This window comes from Triticum aestivum, chromosome 1B (assembly GCF_018294505.1).
Source record: "Triticum aestivum cultivar Chinese Spring chromosome 1B, IWGSC CS RefSeq v2.1, whole genome shotgun sequence".
NCBI classification, from domain to species: domain Eukaryota; kingdom Viridiplantae; phylum Streptophyta; class Magnoliopsida; order Poales; family Poaceae; genus Triticum; species Triticum aestivum.
Window position 1 is genome coordinate 654,023,031 of NC_057795.1, and position 23,335 is coordinate 654,046,365.

Here is a 23,335-nt window from a genome sequence, read left to right on the forward strand (position 1 = left end):
AGCAGATGAGTATTCAGAACTTTTAGCAAAATATGCATGTAAAAATCAAACAGTTGAATCTATTCATCAAATCACTACGTATCAGACTGAACATCAACACTCCAGTTGCAACCATTCAGACAATAGCATAGTGGATCAATTCGGAGAGCAGCAACCATTAGAAAAGCAACATGATAGTCCAGATTAACATGTGACTTGCTAGTTCAGATACTAAGAGTAACATGCAACTTAATAGTTCTACCAAGAGTCGAAACGAACACCCATAACGGTTCAGAATTACAGTCCACAATGAATTTAACACGGCATTCGAAGTTCAATTATGCCGACCCCAAAATACAAACAGAAAGTTCAATTCAGACTTCCTGTTCTTCAACTCTTCAGTCTTGCACCAAAAGTATTGAATCGAACAGAGACCTTCACTTCAGACTTCCTGTTCATCCACCCGTTAGTCTTCATCAAACCAAAAGCTCTTTTGCTCCCATGCCGCTTAACCTTGCAATTAAAGCATTGTGAATTATATAAACATTACAAGTAGATGGCAGAAACAACAATTCAATGATGGCAACCGCAATTAGAACAACATATAAAATCATATGGGCAGAAACAATGTGAATTATATAAATATTACAAGTAGACGGAAGAAACAACTCATAGATGACAACCCAAATTAAAACAACATATAAATTCAGATGGACTAAAGCATTGTGAATTATATAAACATTACAAGTAGATGACAGCAATAACTCATAGATGGCAGCCCCAATTGAAACACCATATAGAATCATATGGACTAACGCATTGTGAATTATATAAACATCAAGTAGATGGCAGAAACAACAGTTAATAGATGGCAACCCCAATTGAAACAACATATAAAATCATATGGACTAAAGCAAACACCACATGTTTATGACAGAATATAAGAAAGTGCATAAATGGGAAATTTTTGATGTCATCACAAGGAACTTACTTGTCAATTGTAAAGGCTGGTGACCTCCTTCACCTTCTTTGCTTGCCTAACCCGTTCAGATCTACGGTTCACCAAACTACCATCACTTGTTACCTCAACATTGTTTCCAACTTGGCTTGTTAAATCCTTTTCAACTTGCATTGGCGCATCTCCTCCATCAGATTGACTTGCACCATCATCATGGCTATCATCATCATCATCAATTTCCAGGTCCAGCTCCTCATTTTCTTCATCATCATCCTCACTATCATGGTAGTCATCCTCTTCTTCCTCTACCCTCTTTCTTTTCCTGCCATTGTCCTTCCTTGCAAGACGAGAAACTTTCCTACTTGAGTTAAGCAAACGTATTTTCTCAAATACGACACTAGCAGCATCAACTCCATCCAAGATTGCATGCTCCTCATCCTCATTTAACCATTCCATCATAGGATTTGTTGCATCAAACATGGTTGTATCCATCATCATTGCACATGCATCAACTTCCTTCTGCTTATCATTCTCTCTCACCGGGTCTTCTTCTTCTTCAGCACGTATCTTCAAAATGTGAAAACAAAATCAGTCAATGACAAAGAAGTACAAAGAATAAAATGGATAAAGTTGCTATGTATAAAACAATGCTTATTAGATAGCAGCCCTTACTCTAAATATTGCTAAGTAAACATCAACATTTACTTTAAATAACAACCTAGTAACAGTCTTTAATAAATAGTAGCATTTACTTAGTAAACAACATCCTTTATTTCAAACAATGCTTAGTAAACAACAGTATGCAGGTGAATCATGGCATATGGGTGAATAATGGCATATGGGCAAAACATATTTCATACCTTCAAGTTGTAGCGCACAGATACAAGCTTGTGCAGCTTGCCATATAGAAGACGGTTTCTTTGCTTGGTGTGGACCAAAGCAAAAGCGCTCCAATTCCTCTCACAGCCACTTGACGAAACGCATTGTGATACAATCCTCAAGGCACACTTCTGCAGATTAGGAACTTCCCTCTTCTTCCGCATTGAGTCATCCCGGGATTCCCTCATTGCAGCACAAATATTTCTTGGAACATTAGGGCACTCCCTCACATCACCTGGTATACCTCCAAGGTGCTCCCTAAAGCGGGTTGCACCTCCTCCTCTAGTGATTAGGGGGCAGTACCGACAAACAAATCCCCCACCAAACTTCGGGCCATGGTTCCAAATATAATAGATGTCATTGCTTACAAGCCCTACATATCAAAATTTCAAGCACCATGTTAGCAATGCATCATGATATATAGCTACAACACACTAAACAACATTTCAACTCTAAATGCATCATAATACAAAATAAAAACTGAGTAAGGAATAAAAAAGAATGAACCAGGACAATAACAAGAATTAGCATAATGTTTACAACAGAATAAACAACATTTCTACTCTAAATGCATCATACAAGGATTAGCATGATTATTACAACAGAATAAACAACATTCCAACTTTAAATGCATAATAACATCAAGTAAAAAGATAATAAGGCAGAAAAAAGGGAATTGCCACATTTTTTACTTTTACTGCATAACAAAATCAGGTAAAAGCTAACAAACAGAATTAGAACCATTTTAACTTTAAACATAACTAATACATTTTTTATTTAAATGTTTCCTCTCTAAAAGTATCACAATATCCATACAAAAAGTTAAGCAAATTAAGAAAATGCAGATCATGGTATTGACCTTTCCAAGTTGTCTCTCTTGGAGCTGAACCATTCCCCATCAGAATGTTATCTTCATTGTCGGGGTTGACATTTTCCCTCCTTTTGGCTTCATCGATGCTCACCCTACTAACATAGGGTGCACTTCCATCACCTATAAATTCAAGCATGAGAAGCAAGCATGCGATAAAGATCAACTTTATTTGCAAAAAAATGGCAATCTATTTTAACAATGGCATGCAACCAAAGTTGAGAACATATTATCATGTGTGGAAGATGGCATTATCTAGCATGTTCAGAATCCGGATCAACATTTGTAAATTTACCACTGATGGTAAAAGGGCTTGCTGTGTTTTGCAGAGATAAATGTTTGTACACATTGTTTGCGTCCTCATGTATGTCAGCACTTGAACAAAGAGTGGATCACAGAAAGAGAACCTTGATACAATACAAAAAAACTGTGGATTTATGGACCAGTTAGTGCTGCTGAAATTTTATTGGGATTTTTTTCTTCATCAAGTAATGTTGCAGGGTTGACGACAGCATGAATAAATCAAGGGAGATAGTACAAGATATTAGAAACAATGCTACTGAACAAGCTAGTAAAAGATCCTTCCTAGGTGCCTACGTGTGCTATCATCAACACTTGCTAAATAAGCATGCACGTACCGCTAACTACAGATCATGGTAAGGTGAGCTATCATGCACAATTGTGCTCCTGTATGAAGCAAGTGTGCATGCTGAACCTAGCTACAGATCTTCACAAATGAAAAGCTAGCTACAGATCTTGCAAGATGAGCCAGCATACGTGCATGTACAAGATTAGAGGAACATAGTTACAGTACGTCAGTACCATGTCCAGCTTGCCGGAAACCAGCGCGTGCGTCTGGCGCCGGGGCACTACCCAAGCCCGACTGGATGCGCCGCATGCTGCTGCTCCCATGGAGCCGTTCAACGCCCGAGCCCACCTGCCCCTACATCGAAGTTGTGCGGCCGTTCTCCATGGCGCTGCCACCACCGTCCATGGACGGGAAAGAGACTGGGAGGGAGGAGATTGGGAGGGAGGGAGACAAGGGAGGAGATTGGGAGGGAGGGAGACGAGCTGGATGGGAGGAGGCGGCGCTGCACCGCGCCCCCGCCTCACTCGCTAGGGTTTCGTTGCCCACAGTCGCCGCTCAGTCGGATGGAGACGGGAAAAGTGAATTTTAGGGTTAGGAGGAGATGAATTCGTGCTTTTATACCATAGGGGGGTTTGTGTGGGCTGTAGTAGACCATGGGCTGGGCTGTGAGTTTAAAAGTGGCCGAATTTTTTGGGCCGGTACACCCTATTACCGGGCCCTAACAAGATGGCCGAAAATCGCTGGAATTTCGGTTTTCTCGGACGAAATCCAAAACTTTGGTCTGCAGGCCCTGAGCTGGCTGATGTATCTGCTTGGCATGGAATTGGCAGGCTTCGCAGGCCTTCACCAGCTCAATTGCGTCGTTGAGTGCCGTAGGCCAGTAGAACCCGCTGCAAAACGCCTTGCCGACGAGGGTCCGCGACGACGAGTGGTGTCCACAATCCCCACCGTGTATGTCAGCCAGCAACTCCTTCCCCTGTTCCCTAGAGATGCAACACAAGGAAACATCATTTGGCCGCTTCCGGTAGAGCTTCCCGTCTTGTATGCAGTAGGCCGTGGCCTGCTGGGCTACGCGTTCCGCGTCCTCCTCTTTCTCTGGTAGCGTCCCCTGCATCAGGTAGTCCTTGAATTCCGTGGTCCAACATTCCTCCTGAGGCTCCATCGCCAGGAGCAAGCGTGCTCCCGAGGTCGGGCCACAGGCCGAGGCTCCTATGGCAGGTGGTTGAGGGAGTTCCTCCCGAGGTTGCGCCATGCTTGATAGTGAAGGCGCTGCCGATGGCTTGAAGAGTCATTCCTCGAAAACGCCAGGCTCCTGAGGCAGCCGCCTGGATGCCCTTTTGGCGATGTCATCAGCCTCTTGATTGGTGTCTTGGGGCACGTCTGGATACCCCCATATCCAGAACGTCGACAAGGTGCCGCCGCTCCCGTCCAGTGTCGGCCGCCGTGCTAAGGTTTTCTCCCGCGACTCCGATCGATCCGGTCGCTCCTCACCTCCGATCGATCCAATCCAGCGCCTCGCATCAAGCACACGGCAGGCCGCTCCTGTGTGCGCCTCAAATTGGGACTGGTTGCACGCACAAACTGTCGCTCCTCTAGATCCCTCATTGATGGACCCCTTTAGCTAATAGCAACACGGGATTGAACTCCGATGACGTTTCAGCTCGCCACCACCATCGCTGTTGGCCTTGGTTAGGGTTAGCGAGCACACCAATCGCCCACGACTGATCAGTTTGATGCTTTTGGACCGATCTTTCTCCTCGCGGAAAGCTCCCTCGTGTGGGCCGTTTTTCCCAATTAACACAAAACGTCCAAAAAAAACCACCGGAGCAGCTGCCCGAGAAGGTCAGCTGCTCGTCAAGAAGACTGTACACGCGATTTAGGTGCTATTGAGAGCGAATCCGACGGCCAAAAGCGACTAAAAGTGGCGATCCAACGATTAGAAATGTTGATGGCTGAGAGAGTTGGGAGGGTGTGACTGTACACGCGATTTAGGTGCTATTAAGAGCGAATCCGACGGTCAAAAGCGACTAAAAGTGGCGATCCAACGATTAGAAATGTTGATGGCCTGAGAGAGTTGGGAGGGTGCTCAGTTATAATGTATCTAACTGTAGTCGCTTGTTGAAATCTCTAGAAATACAAATATTTAGGAATGGAGAGAGTAGTTCACATTTAAAAAACTGTCGAAAACTTAGGCTTTGGATTTATTTTTTGAGAGAGGGTTTTTTTAGAAACTTTTGAGAGAGATAGGATGGGCCTACTTCCACCAAGGCCGGCCTAGTAGTTTGCTGAACCCAGCCCAACCAACCAACCAAGGCTCCTCCTTTGGTTTATAGCCGAGGCGGAGCCACGGAGGAGGCGGTGCTGCTTTGCTTCGCTTCGCGGGAGGCAGGGAAAGTCGGCCAACCTCCCCGCTGCCGGCGTCGCCGTCGGTCGTGTCTCCGCCCGCAGGTGAGCCGCCGGCCTCCACCCGCCCCTCCCCTCCCCCTCCGCCTCCCCCGCCTAGGGTTTTGTGCTTCTCCAAGCAGAGCTGACGAGCATTTCCCCCATTCCGTTGTTCGTCGCTGCCGCAGGCCCCGCCGCCTCCGACCTCCTCTCCGGCGAGCTCGGCGACTCCCTCGACGCGGATTCCGACGCTCCTCCCGCTTCCGCACGCCCGCAGGTGCAGGTGAGAAGCGCGCGCCCTCACCTCCCTCCCCCTCACCCCCTCTCCGACTCCCTCAGCAGCGCCATCCCCTGCTCGTAGTCAGCAGTTAATCGACGGGACGGAGGGCCCGTACGTATCGCGGCCAACGTTCGCATTCGGGGTCGGGATTTTGGCCGGGAAGGTTGTGCGGTGACCTGTTCTTCGCCGGGAATGTTTCCCTGCGAACTGCTCTTGGCCGACAGATCGTTTCTGCAAATTTTGGCCGGGATTTGGGATGGGGATTTTGGCCGGGTTTCACGTCCCAGGCTCCCGGTTGTTCTGTTCTTATTTACTATTAGGTATCATATTACTTGAGTTCTTAAGTTACTGCTGGGATTCATGAATCATGCCAATGATGCTGGCTAGCGTATTCCGAGCAGATATTTCAACTGATTGCTTAGTGCTATGGTGATCTGTTTACCGAGTGGCATGAGATTTTACTTGACTTGTTCTTAGTGCGTTGCTTAGCCCAATTTGTGTGCACATTGCTGTAAGATGAGCTGTGCTGTGTGATGTTCCTTTACAATGATAGACTCTGTCTCTCCTGCATTCCGATGCATTTGTAATTAAGTGACCTGTTGATGTTGGGATCGGTTCTTAGTTATTGGTATAATTGATGAATGCTTGCTAATGGTGCCACCAACTGTTTTGTTTGTTACCGTATTCTGAGCAAAAAATCATTAAGATTACCCTAGTTTCCGAGAAATTGGTTGCTGAACCAATTATATCTGTCAACCCTTGCTGAGTGTTAAGTACTAGGTGTTTTCTAGGATACAGATGCTTTCAAAATTTTAATTAGTTTCAATTCTCCAGGCAAGCATTCATCTTCTTTTGATTGGCATTCATCTTGCATTGCGTCGAATGCAGTACGCAACCTACGGTGTAAAGTGCTGGCTTATTTCATATGCCAAGTGTGTAGGTGGATACATGTATTTTCTGCCTAGACAAGATTGAGCGCGTGTTCTCCCGATTAGTTCTAGTTCATTGTTGAGTATTTATATTGCTTGCATTCTTACTTATTGTTGTGATTCATGAATGCTTGCCGATGGAGCCACGGCTGTTTTGTTTGTGACTTTATTCCAAGCAGATATTGCAAGTGATTGCTTGCGCTCTGGTGATCTTCTTACTGAGAGGCATGCTATTTCACATGACTTGTTTTTAGTGTGTTGCCTAACCCAATTTGTGTGCACATTGCTGTAGGGTGAGCTGTGTTGTGTGATGTTCCTTTATGATGATAGACTCTGTATTTCCTGCATTCGGATGCATTTGTACCTGAGTCACCTGCTGATGTTGAGAATCATTTGCTAGTTTACTTGCGTTCTAAGTTACTGGTATGATTCATCAATGCTTGCTAAGGGTGCCACCTACTGTATTGTTTGTTAGGTATTCTGAGCAAACAATCCTTCTGATTTTGTTAGTTTCTGAGCAAAATTGGTTTCTGAACCCATTATATATCTGTCAACCTTGGCTGAGTGTTTAGTATTGGGTGTTTTCTAGGATACGGATGCTTTCACAAAGTTAATTAGCTCCGATTCTCCAGGCAAGCATTCATCTTCTTTTGATTGACATTTGTCTTGCATTGCGTCGAATGCAGCATACAACGTATGGTGTAAAATGCTGGCCTATTTCATACGCCAACCGTGTAGGCGGATGCATGTATTTTCTGACTAGACAAGATTGTGAGTGTGTGTTCTCCCGAATTAGTTCTAGTTCATTGTTGAGTATAGTCTGTAAATTCTATGGGCATGGTGCATTTGGATGCATAATTAATGAACTATTTCATTTTATTAATTTTTTTGGTTCCTGCTCTAAACCATATGTATTTATTGCATCTGCTGATGTTGAGATCCATCTGCTATAATATATAGTTTACTTGGGTTCTTAGTTATTTGTGTAATTCGTGAATGATTGTTAATGGTGCCACCAACTCTTTTGTTTTTTACCGTATTCTCAGCAAAAAAATCCTACCAACTGTTTTGTTTGTTAGTGCATTCCCAGAAAAAAATCCTTGTTTTTCTGTTTTGTCCGTTACTGTATTCTGAGCAGATATAGCAGCTGATTGTTTGAGCTCTTGTGATCTTCTTACTGAGTGGCATGCAATTTCAGCTGACTTGTTTTCAGTGCGTTGCCTAGCCCAACCTGTATGCAGACTTCTGTAAGATGGGCTGTGCTGTGGGATGTTCTGTTGGAATTAACTTACTGCATCGAGTATACTAGTACTTACTATTTTGTTTGTTCCCAAGAAAGATTCTTGATGTGTGCTTTGCTGCTTTATGATGATGAAAGCTGAACCTGAATGTCGATGGTATGTGTCGTCCAGAATTAGTTCTAGTGAATTGTTTGAGTTAGTTGTTCTTCTTTGCAATAACGAATTCTTGACAAGTTGGTGCCTCCTTCACAAATTGTGTAGCTGAACAGAAACAGTTCTTTTTCTTCACTTTTGATTTGTACTCCCTCCGTCCGGAAATATTTGTCATCAAAATGAATTAAAAAGGATGTATCTAGACATATATTAGTTCTACATACATCTCTTTTTATCCATTTTGATGACAAGTATGTTCGGACGGAGGGAGTACTAGTTTTGTTTTACGGGCAAAAAAAAAAGTACAGCTGATCGAATGACTGAATCGATTTATCTCCCAATCAAGTACCATCTGTTCGATACTACATACTTACAAAATTATGCATCGCGTTGCAGAGATACCTCGTCATTGGTGTCCACAATGTCGCGGACAACTTGCAGCTGCCCCAAGTGTTTCCAAGGGTATGTGTACAAGCGCACACATTTAGAATGACCTGAACCTGATCTATCCAGTCAGCTGGTTAAGGCTAATTGCTTTGTTATGTGCAGCACTTGTGACTGTTTAATAAGGAATGCGTTATGCTGTTCGGGGTGCAACTGCGGTGGTGACTGCCAGAAAGACTTATCTCTTGGAACAATCAACCCGGCTGCTGCCCAAGGTACCACCCCAACGCTTGCCTCTGGCTCTTCTGCTGCCCAAGATACTGCTCAAACACAACCGCTTGCACCGAGCTCTTCTACTGCCCAAGGTATCACTCAACCACAACCACTTGCCCCGAGCTCTTCTACTGCGGCGGTGCCAAAGCCAGAGGCAGTGGTGAAGTGCAACTGCAACGTTACCAAATGCATAAACTGGTATGTTCAAACACAGTGGCTGAATTATCTGAACCAGATCTATCCAGTCAACTAGTAGTAGTTAATTGGTATATTAGTTGTCCAAAGCTGCCATCTAACTGTTGCTTGATATATTGCGTGCAGCCAATGCATATGTTTCAAGGAGGGTTTGAGTTGCGTTATGGGACGCTGCAAGTGCTATGACTGCGAGAACAACCATGATTGGCTGGTAAGATATTCGTTAGAGGCCACTGCATTCATGAACACCGTGCTGCTCTGGTGTTTGCCAAGAACATGAAACAAATATGTTGCACTTATTCCAGGCCGACGAGGATTACGAGGATTGCGCGTGCAAAACCAAAAATTGCAAAACCGGACACTGCAGTTGCAACAAGGTGCACGGTCCTTCCTTCTTGTGTATTCGTGTCAGCTTTATCTCCTTTGCAAAAGACTAGACATGCTTATTCTTTCTCTGATCCTGACTGAGGCTAGTTGGTGCTTGTTTTGAAGAAACTGAAAGGGTGTAACCCAAATTGCACGTGCATAGGGTGTGAAAATGGCTATGGGATGAAAGGGGGTATGTGCATGACACTTTCTTCTTTTATGTGTGTTGTTTCATTCGTAGCTTGGATAATCATGCTAGTGTAAATCTCTGTTGCTCTGCATGTACAAAGCAGCTGATAAGTCCAATGCTGGACCGGGAGGTACGGGTGGCACAAGTGACGCCGGAGGCTCAGGTTCCAACAATCAAATAAGAATCGGGGTAAGTTTGTGCTTCCACTTGGGAAGTTTGTTGAGAGAAATCATAGGTTAATTATGTGTATGTCTGCCCCAATCTGTTGAGGGATAAGCAACTAATCGAGGTGATGTGCTCCTTTTGTGCAGTGATGACAGTAGGCTTCAGACATACGAGAGCATGATGCAAGTCACCTTACCTACTTATACCATCCTCAAGTCACCTCCTGTTCAGACATCTCCCACTGTAAAGCACGGCCAGGTTCCTGTAGATTCCTTGTAATGGTTGGTTGGTTACTCGAAGCAAGCACGGCGACAACTCCATGTTCCTCAGCCCTCAGGGGGCTCCAGTGGACCTTGATTGATCAGACTGATACACTTTAGAACATATATACTTCTGAGTCACGTAAGAATAGTTGTCGTCATCGGTCGGCGTCCATACATGCTGCCCGGAAATCGGTACTTCAGTACGTTCTTATACATGCACAGTCTTGCAAAGGATTTCTCTTATACTTTAAGAAGATTCTGGTAGTATGAATTTGGTTTGCAGCTTTGCATATTCTGGTAGTATAAATATGGTTATTCTTTGTATAGACCAGTTACACAAGCAGCACTCTGGTTGCTTGCTTGGAACAACAAATGACATCTTAGATATTGGGAACCATTTGGTTCAGTAAGCGTTCGGTTTTTCTCCACCGACTAAATTCAGCACACGAGGCATGTCCGGAAAGCTCTGAGGCCTTACTGCGATTCCATACCTCACACGGGTCCAGCCTAAATGCTGGCGCACGCAGTGTGTTCTGGGCGAAAGAATCAAGCGCACCCAATGTAGTGCTACCGGTCCAACAGGTTTAAATTATTTTATTAAAAAGTCTATTTGCGAATGGTGAATGTTTTAGGAAAAACCGAAAAAGTTCAGTTGTACTCCCTTGGTTCCTAAATATTTATCTTTCTAGAGATTTCAACAAGTGACTACATACGGAGCAAAATGAGTGAATCTACACTTTAAAATATGTCTATATGCATCCGTATGCGGTAGTCTATTTTAAATCTCTACAAAGACAAATATTTAGGAACGGATGGAGTAGTAACAAGATGGTGGGGTAATATTGGCAATAAGTTGATCTTACGGTTCGATCACCATGTGTGAGTAATTCGGTAAGGCAATGGGTTGAGGGCTTGAGGCATATCCCTGCAACCCGATGTATTTGTACAAATGATCAATAGAATGACTGAATATTTAACGTCATGTATGTGCTCGATTGCAACGGAATTGTCTCTTGTCTCTTTATCGTTTTAAGGCCCCGTGGGTACCCAGAATCCCGGAGATTAAGGTAGGGAGTGAATGCTATTATGAACACAAGTGACCCAAAGATTTAGTATGGCCGTGGAAAGCCAATTCGTGGGGCTCTATGAGATGTAGTCATTAAACATCCAATGTTTTTGCCTGAATATTTATTCTTAATAATTAAGGTAATAAGGGGTGGTTGGACAAGTGACTCTTGATGCACGTCGCGCACTGATCAAGACATAATTTAGACACATCCCCCACATCATTGCTTCACAATCACATCTTAATGGGTGTCTTCCAGAGCACAAATTAAGATCCATCACAAATACATGGTTGTAAGAACACGATCTCGTACCCATGCATATTTTTAATACTAGTGTTTACACCCCTAAGGTTGCTAAAGGTCCGGTTGAAAAATTGGAATTTAATTCGTTAACACAGACTTGTTAGAGCCTTTGTCGTAGTGCACATCCTCTTATGGATTCGATAACTTAGGGTCACACCTTCGGGAAAAGGCCAAATGATACTTCACAATCCGAGTCTCCACAACACAAAGTACCATCGATGCACAATCTCATGCGAGGTCGCGCAACTCATGAACCACCGCGGGATCGCCCAACCCGCGACAGTTCCAACATAGGGTATTCATTGCTCCTGGTGTTCCTCCTCAACGAAGGCCACCGGCCAATTCAACTTCTGATTTAATTGACTTGCTCGGGAATCCCTTTCTTTGCTCTCTTATGTTCCTGCGGTGACACATACACTCGCGGGGGCGAGTGGAATACCATTTCCCTCCCTATAGTGGCAATGAACTGGCAACCATGCTCTTTGATGCATTTGGTTCCATCACCCCCACTAAAATACCCGATAGGACTATGCGTAACAGATAGGTTTTCAATTAACACTACAAGAAACCTGCTTATCTGTGACGGTTTTCGGGTGACGGTCCTACAATCCGTCATAGTTTATGACGGTATTCGGTATGCCGTCACGGAAACTGTCACCGATCAGTGAGCCGTTGATGGGCCTGCGTTGGGCATCCCCGTAATGACGGCCTGACATAATCTGTCGCACAAATCGTCAGGGATTGAACAATTGGGCCTGATCAGGCTTCATTTTTATTATATATATATAAGTCAGACCGTCATGGATTACCACTTGCGCTGATGTGGCATGCATCGCCTTGTTTCGCCCACATGTCAGTTGGATAATACAAAGGGATTAAAAAAATTGTCCGTGCATATTCTCAATTAGCCTGAGATCAGAAGAACGAACCGCTCAATCCCCTCGGCCGTCGGTGCCGCCAGCGCCGCCGCCGACTGCCCCCTCGGCCGTCGGTGCCGCCAGCGCCACCGCTGACTGCCCGGGCGAGGGTCCTTAGATCCGACGAGTTGGGAGTGTGGGCGCCATCTTCCAGATCCTGTCCAAGTCGCCGCCAACGCTGATGAGCCAATCGCCAACCGCCGCCCACCATTGTCTCGTGCGTAGGAGTCAGCCGCCGGCCGCCGTTTCTGCAACAATCACTCCTTGTTGCCCAGCCTCAACATCGGCCCAGTTAGGTACGTCTCAGATTAAAATCTGAATTTGATCTGTTTCTGAACACTTGAGCGTACATAGAGAAATAAGATGGTTTTCTCCTTGGTATTGTTATTCCATTATACTAGTTGATTTATTGAGCCGAATGTCTTTTTGGGTACTGCAAACTCGAGTGGTGCTGTTCAAAAACAAATTCCTCTTGCTGATTCCAGTGGTGTTGATAGACTGTAGAATAGGAAAAGTACTTTGCAGTCACCATGTTCTCAGTTTCTCACAGATCACCAATACTATGTGTTAGTACAGACTAGCCAATTCGTATTGAAGTTTATCGGTTTGAACTAATGTACATGTAAGATGGAGCGATTGTGTCGTAGCTTATAATAATATTACCAGTTAGTTAGTAGTATCTACATGTAAGATGGAGAGATTGTTAAGTTTCAGAAATACACCTACTGGAGTATGCTTCAGAAATACACCTACAGTTTGTTTGTTTTTTTAGCCTATTCATTCCATTAACCAAAAAGCTCAGCAACATCGCTGGCTACCAATTCATGCACAAATTCAGGGGCACCATCCGGCCATACGGCTGGGGATGAGAGACCTGACACTGCACCATACATCGCAAGAGCATCTGCGACTTTATTACATACCCTCGGGCAATATGAAATGCGAAAGAAATTAAATTTTAAACAAGCAAAATATTTAATCTCCTTGAAGAGGATCCCATTTATTGCCAAATCAATATTAACCTTCAGTACATCATATCCTGGAGGAATCCATCTGTCCTGTAGCAGCGTAGTAGTATCCTGCTTTTTCTCAACCAACATAATATCCTATAATGCACTCTTGACTCGCTTGATTACAGTTGTGGTATTTCTCAGCGGCTCGCCTGCGTTCCTTTTATTTCTCGTGTCACACCACACCCAAAGCATCGTGATGCACTTAATTTTCTTTTCGTCAGGTAGCGCTAGAATTTTGGTAACTAGCTCCTTCCGCCCCTGCTAATCCAGAAGCCGAATTCTTATTTTGCTCCAATTGCATCTCCCTCCATAGTGGCTTGACATTTTTGCGTCGGTCCATGTTCTTTCGAGCTGCTGCCTACTGGAGTATGCTCTTTTATATAACTTTATGCAAGTGATGCACCTGGTACTAGACTCATAAACATGTCAATTTTGCTATATGTTTGTGTTGTGATTTTGTACATTATGTAACAGTAAGTGAACTTGCTTTTCCTCCTCTGTGCAAGTTGTTTTTGTAGGTCATATATCTTACTATGAATTGATGTTTTGCAGAGCATGTTTCCTGGGAACTGCTAGTAAGTATGTTTCCTCATTGATTATTTACCTTTGATTAAGTTGGTCTTTTTCTATAATGCAGATGGATAGATCTTGGATTCGTGGCACACTGTTCTCTCGAGAGTACGTCAATGGTGTCAAAGAGTTTATGAACTTAATTCAAGCAAAATTCAGCGAGGGTGAAGAAATACTATGCCCATGTAGAGAATGCCTTAATCGCAAATACTGGCATCAAGCTGTTGTGAACAAGCACATATTGACGCATGGCAGGGAAAGTACATATACTCGTTGGATATATCATGGAGAAGACTTCAATGCAAATGTTATTGAGCATCTTGTTGATGTGCATGACTCCGAGGATGGTAACAATGGTGCTGACCGATTTGAAGAGATGTTTGGCGACCTATGCACAGCAGTACAACAAGATCAGAAGAAAACTGAAAATGAAGACGGTAACAATGGTGCAAATCCTTCTAACACTGAGTCCTTTTTGAAGAACGTGAGAAAAGAGGCAAAGCGGCACCTTTATCATGGTTGTACCAAGTTTTCAAGGTTCTCATTTGTGGTGAATCTTCTTCATTTGAAGTCATGCCATAGGATCACAAATAGTGCATTTACTGACATTTTGAAGCTACTGGCTGAAGCATTCCCTCAACCCAATACACTCCCAAAATCTTATGACGAAGCAAAGAATCTTCAAAAGGAATTAGGCCTTGGGTATGAGTCTATACATGTGTGCATCAATAATTGTGTTTTGTTCAGAAAGCAATATGCCAAGCATGACAACTGCCCAGTCTGTGGCATGTCAAGGTGGAAAGACCCTGATAGAAAGAAGATACCACAGAAAGTTTTGAGGCATTTTCCATTGGTGCCTAGGCTGAAGAGGATGTTTCTTTCCAAAAAAGCATCAGAAGAAGCACAGTGGCACAAGCTAAAGAGGCAACCCAGTGAGAAGGAAATGAGCCATCCAGCTGACGGTGATGTGTGGCAAGATTTTGATAAAAAAATGTCCAAAATTTGCAGAAGATGCCAGAAACATGAGGCTTGGCATCGCCACTGATGGGTTCAATCCTTTCGGAAACTTTAACACAACCTATAGTATGTGGCCTGTATTTGTTGTGCCATACAACCTTCCACCTTGGGCATGCATGGATCAGTCAAATTTCATGATGGCTCTATTGATTCCAGGTCCTAAATCACCATGGGAAGCACTTTGATGTCTTCTACAGCCACTTGTAGAAGATTTAGTTGAGCTTTGGAAGGGTGTGCGTACATATGATGCTCGTGAAGGAAAAATGGTTGATCTTCATGCTGCAGTTCTATGGTTCATTCACGATTACCCACCTCTGAGCACTCTTTCAGGGCGTACCACAAGAGGCTATGTTGCATGTATTCATTATGACAAACACCCTCTTTCCTACGGCCTAAGGCACAAAATTGGGTATATTGGCATTATCGTTTCCTTCCGGACATCGTTTGCGAAGAAACAATGAATTTGTTGGTTTTCATGAACGCAATGATGAGCAGGTAAATTCTCAAAGGAAGATCTACAAGCAGAATTGGAGAAGGTTAGACCTGGGCAACAAGAAGAAAGTAGGAAAAGAAAGCGTTCTGACTTGGGCAGCAAGAAGGCTTATGTGCCAATTTGGAGTCGGAGGGTTTGTTTGTGGGATTTGGATTATTGGGATAAATTGAAGCTGAGAAATAATCTTGATGTCATGCATATAGAGAAAAACATTTGTGAAAACCTCATTGGGACAATTCGACATGGAGGGGAAGACGAAGGACACACTTAATGCTAGGCTTGATCTCCAAGATTTGAATATTAAAGAGGAGTTGCATTTGAGGAAGGATGGAAACTCATATGAGATGCCTCGGGCCCGGTATACCTTGTCTAAAGAACAAGTGGTTGCATTTTGTCAATTTTTACGAGAGTTAACGTTTCTAGATGGGTTTGCTTCCAACATATCCAGATGTACAAGTGCTGATGGAACAGGTCCAAGGCCTAAAAACACATGATTGTCACATTCTTTTGCAAAGAATCTTACCTGCTGGCATGAGAGGATTTCGGGATAGTGATATATATGAAGCAATAGCTGAGTTGGGCAAGTTTTTCAGGGAACTGTGCAGCAAAACTCTTAACAGGGATGTGCTGGCTGAAATGAAGAAAGAAATCCCTGTAATTTTGTGCAAGCTTGAGAAATTTTTCCCTCCTGCTTTCTTTGATGTGATGGTGCACCTTGCCGTACATTTATCCGAAGAGGCATTACTCCGAGGTCCCGTACAATATGGGTGGATGTACCCAGTTGAAAGGAGGTTGTATACTTTAAAGTGGTATGTGAGGAATAGGGCAAGACCAGAAGGTTCAATTGCTGAGGCATATATTGCCGATGAATGCCTGACATTTTGCTCCAAGTACATGGATGATTTTGAAACCATATCTTATCAGAAACCAAGAAATGTAGGTTATTCAGATGAAGAAGCCTATGATGTTGACGTTTTTGGACATGGAGTAAATTTTACTTCAAGATATGAATATCAATATGTATATGACAAAAAAGAATTTGATCAAATGATGTGGTATGTGTTGAACAATTGTGGTCAAGCTCAGAAATATATCGAGTATGTTCCCACTTCTGAACTTCCATATGTTGCATTTTTGTGGTACACATGTATTCTATTGACTAATATGTTTTATCCTATTTTACAGGATGTTCAGAGATGAGTTAAAAAGAAAACAGGTCCCAAACATTGATAAAGAGCTTCAGAAAGAATTCCAGACATGGTTCAAGAACTATGTTAGTTTTCATTCACATCTAGTTATAATATTTGGTTGGTTAGACTTCACTACAGTTTCTAATGTATGAATTTGTGTGTTGTAGATCATGAGGTTGCGGGATGAACATAGCGAAGAAATAGATGAAGATCTCTTTTCCTTGGCATGTGAACCTGATCGGAGAGTCAGAAAATACTCATCATGCATAGTGAATGGTATTAGATATAGCACTGTTGACCGTGATAGCAACAAGAGAACACAAAACAGTGGAGTCATGGCCGAAGGTGAACATGGCAGTAAGGTCATAGATTTTTATGGAACCTTGAAAGAGATCATCCAGTTGGACTATAACTCCAACTATAACTTGGACGGCAGGTCAGTTATTTTGTTTAAATGTGACTGGTTTAAACTTGATGGAAAGAGGAAGGAGCTAAAATTGACCGGTTTTTCAAAAGCATCAATGTTGAAAGTTTATGGTACAAGGATGATTTTCTCATTCTGGCTACTTAGGCAAGAAAGATCTTTTATTTGCCAGACACAAAGTATGGAAAAAATTGGCAAGATATGCAAACATTTGACCATAGGCATCTATGTAATATTAGTGAAACTGAGGGTGCACCTTTTACTGGTCCTGCATATCAAGAGGAGTGTTGTGATGAGGAGGGTACGAGAATGTCGGTTTCTGCACATACATCTGAGAAGCCTTTGCATAGAGACAATGAGCAAGGCATTATTTTTGAAGCTGATGTAGTTGCACGCTTGATGAAAGAAAAGAACACAGAAGTGCATGAAGGTGGCAATGAATATGAAGATGATACAGGTATGGAGTATTGCAGCGAAGACGAAGGAGGCGGCATGATGGATGTTGACAGCGATGATGCGTAGATGATTTACATTGATTTTGTGTCAGATTTTGTGCACTTCCTTTTTTATCGAAAGATGTTGTGTCACTTTTGTTTTACTGAAAGATGTTGTGTCACTTTGCAAAGCCTGCATGATGTGGATGTTGTTATCTAAATGTTTCTGTTGGGAGATGATTGTTAGCTGCTGCACACTTGAATTTTTTCTGTGTATATTTGAATCCCTTATGTGGTTTCTTCCGTGCATACAGTATGTGAATATCTGAATGTGTGCTGTGCATATCTGAATGTGTGTTGTGCTGAACTACAGCAACGCACCAAGTCAGACACCTTGTCTGGTTAGGCGCGCGAGCAGCTGAGAGCAACTCGTCTCCCTCCCCCGCGTTATTAATAATTAACTACTCTGTTGACGACCTACGAATTGGTGGCGTGGTTGCAATAGGCTATTTCTCCCACTCGGTAGACCAGGGATCGAATCCTGCAACCATCTTTTTTCCTCACTCCTTTTTCTCACCCACCTCATCCCCGTGCATGTCTTCATGGGCCAGCCCGCGGAGCATGGCATCCCTGTTTTTTTTCATTTCATTTTTTTGTCTTTTCTTTTCTTATTTCTGTTTTTAATTTTTTTAATTAATTCGAGATTGACAAATTTTAAAAAGTTGCGAATTTTTGAAAAAATGGTCGAGAAATCATAAAATGTCTACTAATTTTAAAAATGTTCGAAAAATCATAAAATTTTCGTGGTTTCAAAAAATGTCGGTAATTTTACAAAAATATTGGAAAATTATAAAAAAATAACAATTTGGAAAACAATTGTTGGGAAATAAAACCATGTTGATTTTGAAAAAATTATCATGTATACAAAACATATTCAAGAATCTAAAAAAATATCCATGAAATTTTAGAAAATTTCTGCGAATTTCAATTTTCCCCTAATTTAGAAAAACCATCGATTCAAAAAATGTTTGTCAATTCAAAAAACTTTTCGCTGTTTCAAAAGTCTTTTATGTCTAGGTTTTGATCATTTTTTGAAATTCTTCGATGTGGGCAATAAAAACAACTCAAAACGGTGGAACAGAAGAAAATACAATAAGGGCTTTTTTGCGTTCCTCCTCATCATGCAAGGTGTCATCACACCAATCCGAAGTGCCAAGGCATAATCAAGTGATTCTCGTCTTCTTCTTTGATGTGGGGCATAGTAGTCGACTATCCAAGATTGTACATGCGTCCTCGTGTGCGGTGATGAAGACGTGGGTTGATCTGTTGCCGCTCGGTGGGTGACACAACAACAACCACCTCTCCGTACTACAACCTTTGAGAGGTGGGACACCCCAGTATCCTTACCTTTTTTTGCGTTCCTCCTCATCATGCAAGGTGTCGTCACACCAATCCAAAGTGCCAAGGCGTAATCAAGCCATTCTTGTCTTCTTCTTCGATGTGTGCCATAGTAGCCGACGATCCAAGATTGTACATGTGTCCTCATGTGCGGTGAGGAAGACGTGGGTTGATCTGTTGCCGCTCGGCGGGTGACAGAACGACAACCACCTCTCTGTACTACAACCTTCGAGTGGTGGGACACCCCAGTGTCACTACTAGGGAAAAGCCTAGCAGCAGCGCGGGTTTTGGGCCTCTCAGTAGCGCGGGTACCGGCGCTACTAATAAGGCGCTACAGCTAACGTATAGCAGTAGCGCCTATTGTCCCACGCTGCTGCTATACATGAATAGCTATAACGCTCTTTGGAAAAGGGCGCTACTCATATTATCTGCATCGCTTTTTACAGGGAAGCGCTACTGGTAAGGCGGCGCTACTGCTAAATTTCCCCCCTCGCTACTACTAGTTTTATTATTATTTTTCCTACATATTTGTTTTGTATTTGAATAGGCTTTATACAATAATTTTTAGCATATCATACACATACAAATGTAATCATAGCATATATATAGAATTAGTCTCATCAAATCATGTCATCATCATAATCATCATCCAACACAAAGTGGTCTGTCGTCATCAATCTCGAAAATAGCGATACAAGTCTCGATTACTTGCAAATACATCGTCATCCATCGTCATACATCGTCATCAACCTGACTAGTTCTCTGTCAAAGCCCTAACTAAATTTTTGCACTAACCTAGATAATTAACCTAATTAAACTAGTTAACCTAACTACTTCTCTGTCAAAGCCCTAACTAATTTTTTGCCCTAACCTAGATAATTAACCTAATTAAACTAGCTAACCTATGCATGAGAGAGAGGAGGGGTGGGGGCTTACGGAGGATGGCTCCGGTGGTGGCGACGGAGGCAGTGGTGGCGAGGGAGGCAGGGGCGTCTCCGGTGACGGCGAGGGAGGCAGGGGCGTCTCCGGTGACGGTGAGGGAGGCAGTTGTGGCGAGGAAGGATCCGGTGGCATCGACGGCGGCTCCGGTGGCGTTGACGAGGCCGCGCGGCTCCGGTGGCGTCGACGGTGCACGGCTCTCTGGTGGCGTCGACGTCGGCAGGAGACGGCGGTGAAGTGGGGCGACGGTGAATCGGGGAGACGGCGGCGCGCGGGGTGGGTTGAGGGATTTGGGGGAGAAGTGGTGGCGGGGGGGGGGGGGGGGGAACGGTTTTTTTGGTTAAGTCAAACTTAGCGGTAGCGCGTTTGGTAAAACGCGCTATAGCTAAGATAGCTATAGCGGTTTTTACAAAATGCGCTGCTGCTATAGCTATGTAATTTTCTTCCATTTTTTAATTTCCTTTTCTGTTTCTATAGCGGGGGTCTAGGACACGCGCTACAGCTACGTTAGCTACAACGCCTCTTACAAACACACGCTGCTGCTATGTCTTCCTCCATTTTTTTCGCTTTTCCATTTATTTTTCTTTACATTTTATTTTTTCCTTTCTCCCTTTTCTATTTCTTTTATTTTCATTTACTTTTCTATTTGTCTTTCATCTTATTTTATTTCCGTTAGTAGTAGCGCTCTTCTTAGGAAACGCGTTGCTACTTATGCCCTAGCGGTAGCGCGTTTCTTCCAAGCCCGCTACTGCTATGCGTAGCCTATCATTCTAGCAATTGGAATATTAGTAGTAGCGCTTTTGCCACTACACGCGCTACTGCTAAGAATGTATCTGTAGCATGGTTTTCCTTCCATCGCTACTGCTATCTAGCACTAGCGCCCTTTTTTGACCCGCGCTATTGCTAAATTTCTGTGTATAAGGTTTTCCCTAGTAGTGTGTCCTTACCATTTTTTGCGTTCATCCTCATCATGCAAGGTGTCGTCACACCAATCCGAAGTGCCAAGGCGTAATCAAGCGATTCTCGTCTTCTTCTTCAATGTGGGCCATAGTAGCCGATGATCCAAGAATGTACATGTGTCTTCATGTGCGGTGAGGAAGACGTGGGTTGATCTGTTGCCGCTCGACGGGTGACACAGCGACAACCACCTCTCCATACTACAACCTTCAAGTGTTGGGACACCCTAGTATCCTCACCGCCTTTCTGTGTTCCTCCTCAACATGCAAGGTGTCGTCACACCAATCTGAAGTGCCAAGGCATAATCAAGTCGATTATCATCATCTTTTTCGAAATTGGCCATAGGAGTCCACGATCCAAGATTGTACATGTCTCCTTTTGTGCGGTGAGGATGCCGGTGTCATGGCGATCGATTTGAGAAGGCGTGTCAGTAACTAACTTCATTGGAGTTGGCTAATACATAGTGTGTAAACAAACATGTGCTTTATCAATTCTAGTAACAAATAAAATGCGTGTGCTATATACATATCCTTTGTAATGTTCTAAATACTATTTGGCGGCAAGAATGCCCGCGCACATGTACAATTTTAGCTCCAACGGCGCCAAGCCAAAAAGTCCACGACCGAATGACCCATCAAGGTGCCTGACAATTGCACAGAACCATTCTTCCACCAGGTGCCATCCGAAGGGCATGTTAGTAATTTGACACGCAAGAAATACTTAATCCCCATCGCACGCCCGCCCCTACCCCGCAGTTCGCCAAATCCCCTCCCCATTCCCCTTCCTCCTCCACCGCCGCCGGCCACCGCTTCACCTCCTCCACCGCCGGCCACCGCTTCACCTCTTCCACCGCCAAGCTCGACTGCCCTCCCTCTTCCACATCCACAGCCGGTCATGACCCCACCCCCACTGCCGGCCAAGACCCCCCTCCTCCCCACCATCCGCCTCCACCGAACCCTAGCACACACCGTCACCTCCTCCACCGCCGAGCAAGACTCCCTATTCCGCATCCACCGCAGGTCACCACTGTTGGGGAATGTAGTAATTTCAAAAAAAATCCTATGCACACGCAAGATCATGGTGATGCATAGCAACGAGCGGGGAGAGTGAGTCCACGTACCGTCCTAGACCAAAAGCGGAAGCGTTAGCAGAACGCAGTTGATGTAGTCGTACGTCTTCACGATCCAACCGATCAAAGTACCGAACGTACGGCACCTTCGAGTTCAGCACACATTCAGCTCGATGACGTCCAACGAACTCCGATCCAGCAGATCTTTGCGGGAGAGTTCCGTCAGCACGACGATATGATGACGGTGTTGATGATGCTACCGACGCAGGGCTTCGCCTAAGCACCGCTACGATATTACCGTGGTGGAATATGGTGGAGGAGGGCACCGCACACGCGGTTGGGAGAGATCAACAGATCAACTTGTGTGTCTATGGGGTGCCCCCTCCCCATATATAAAAGAGTGGAGGAGGGGAGGGGCTGGCTCTCTCTATGGCGCGCCCTGGGGAGTCCTACTCCCACCGGGAGTAGGATTCCCCCCTTCCATGTAGTAGGAGTAGGAGTCAAGGAAAGGGAAAAGAGAAGAGAAGGAAGGAGGTGGCACAACCCCTCCCCTAGTCCAATTCGGACTAGGCCTTGGGGGGCACGCAGCCTCCCGTCTCTCTTTCTCCTAAAGCCCAATAAGGCTCATATACTCCCCGGCGAATTCTCTTAACTCTCCGGTACTCCGATAAATACCCGAATCACTCGGAACCTTTCCGATGCCGAATATAGTCGTCCAATATATCGATCTTTATGTATCGACCATTTCAAGAATCCTCGTCATGTCCCCGATCTCATCCGGGACTCCGAACTACCTTCGGTACATCAAAACACATAACTCATAATATAAATCGCCACCGAACGTTAAGCGTGCGGACCCTACGGGTTCGAGAACTATGTAGACATGACCGAGACACGTCTCCGGTCAATAACCAATAGCGGAACCTGGATGCTCATATTGGCTTCCACATATTCTTCGAAGATCTTTATCGGTCAAACCGCATAACAACATACATTGTTCCCTTTGTTATTGGTATGTTACTTGCCCGAGATTCGATCGTCGGTATCTCAATACCTAGTTCAATCTCGTTACCGACAAGTCTCTTTACTCGTTCTGTAATGCATCATCCCGCAACTAACTCATTAGTCACATTGCTTGCAAGGCTTAAAGTGACGTGCATTACCGAGAGGGCCCAGAGATACCTCTCCGACAATCGGAGTGACAAATCCTAATCTCGAAATACGCCAACTCAACAAGTACCTTCGGAGACACCCGTAGAGCACCTTTATAATCACCCAGTTACATTGTGATGTTTGGTAGCACACAAAGTGTTCCCCCGGTAAACGGGAGTTGCATAATCTCATAGTCATAGGAACATGTATAAGTCATGAAGAAACCAATAGCAACATACTAAATGATCAAGTGCTAAGCTAACGGAATGGGTCAAGTCAATCACATCATTCTCTAATG

At 44.0% G+C, this 23,335-nt stretch overlaps 3 protein-coding genes across 4 annotated transcripts; 2 read left to right on the forward strand and 1 right to left on the reverse strand.

Annotated features, from left to right (window-relative positions):
• Positions 1-232: 232 nt before the first annotated feature.
• LOC123145704 (uncharacterized) lies at positions 233-3,856 on the reverse strand. 2 transcript variants are annotated; one of them, XM_044565189.1, is made up of 5 exons: positions 3,507-3,856; positions 2,676-2,782; positions 1,798-2,189; positions 971-1,504; positions 233-492 (listed from the first exon to the last, which is right to left on the reverse strand). In XM_044565189.1, exons 2-4 carry the CDS (start codon positions 2,713-2,715, stop codon positions 974-976), a joined length of 963 nt encoding a protein of 320 aa, XP_044421124.1. In that variant the 5' UTR covers positions 2,716-2,782; positions 3,507-3,856; the 3' UTR covers positions 233-492; positions 971-973. The 2 variants fall into 2 exon arrangements, with proteins under 2 accessions (XP_044421124.1, XP_044421117.1); XM_044565182.1 differs by having other exon boundaries at positions 2,676-2,807.
• A 1,733-nt stretch (positions 3,857-5,589) lies between these two features.
• Positions 5,590-10,412, forward strand: LOC123145721 (protein tesmin/TSO1-like CXC 3). The gene is made up of 9 exons (XM_044565198.1): positions 5,590-5,721; positions 5,844-5,938; positions 8,655-8,720; positions 8,808-9,113; positions 9,237-9,321; positions 9,416-9,487; positions 9,603-9,669; positions 9,770-9,855; positions 9,978-10,412. Exons 3-9 carry the CDS (start codon positions 8,680-8,682, stop codon positions 9,978-9,980), a joined length of 660 nt encoding a protein of 219 aa, XP_044421133.1. The 5' UTR covers positions 5,590-5,721; positions 5,844-5,938; positions 8,655-8,679; the 3' UTR covers positions 9,981-10,412.
• A 1,979-nt stretch (positions 10,413-12,391) lies between these two features.
• Positions 12,392-16,566, forward strand: LOC123145732 (uncharacterized). The gene is made up of 2 exons (XM_044565209.1): positions 12,392-12,677; positions 14,032-16,566. The coding sequence occupies exon 2, from the start codon at positions 14,032-14,034 to the stop codon at positions 15,007-15,009; it is 978 nt and encodes a 325-aa protein (XP_044421144.1). The 5' UTR covers positions 12,392-12,677; the 3' UTR covers positions 15,010-16,566.
• Positions 16,567-23,335: the final 6,769 nt, after the last annotated feature.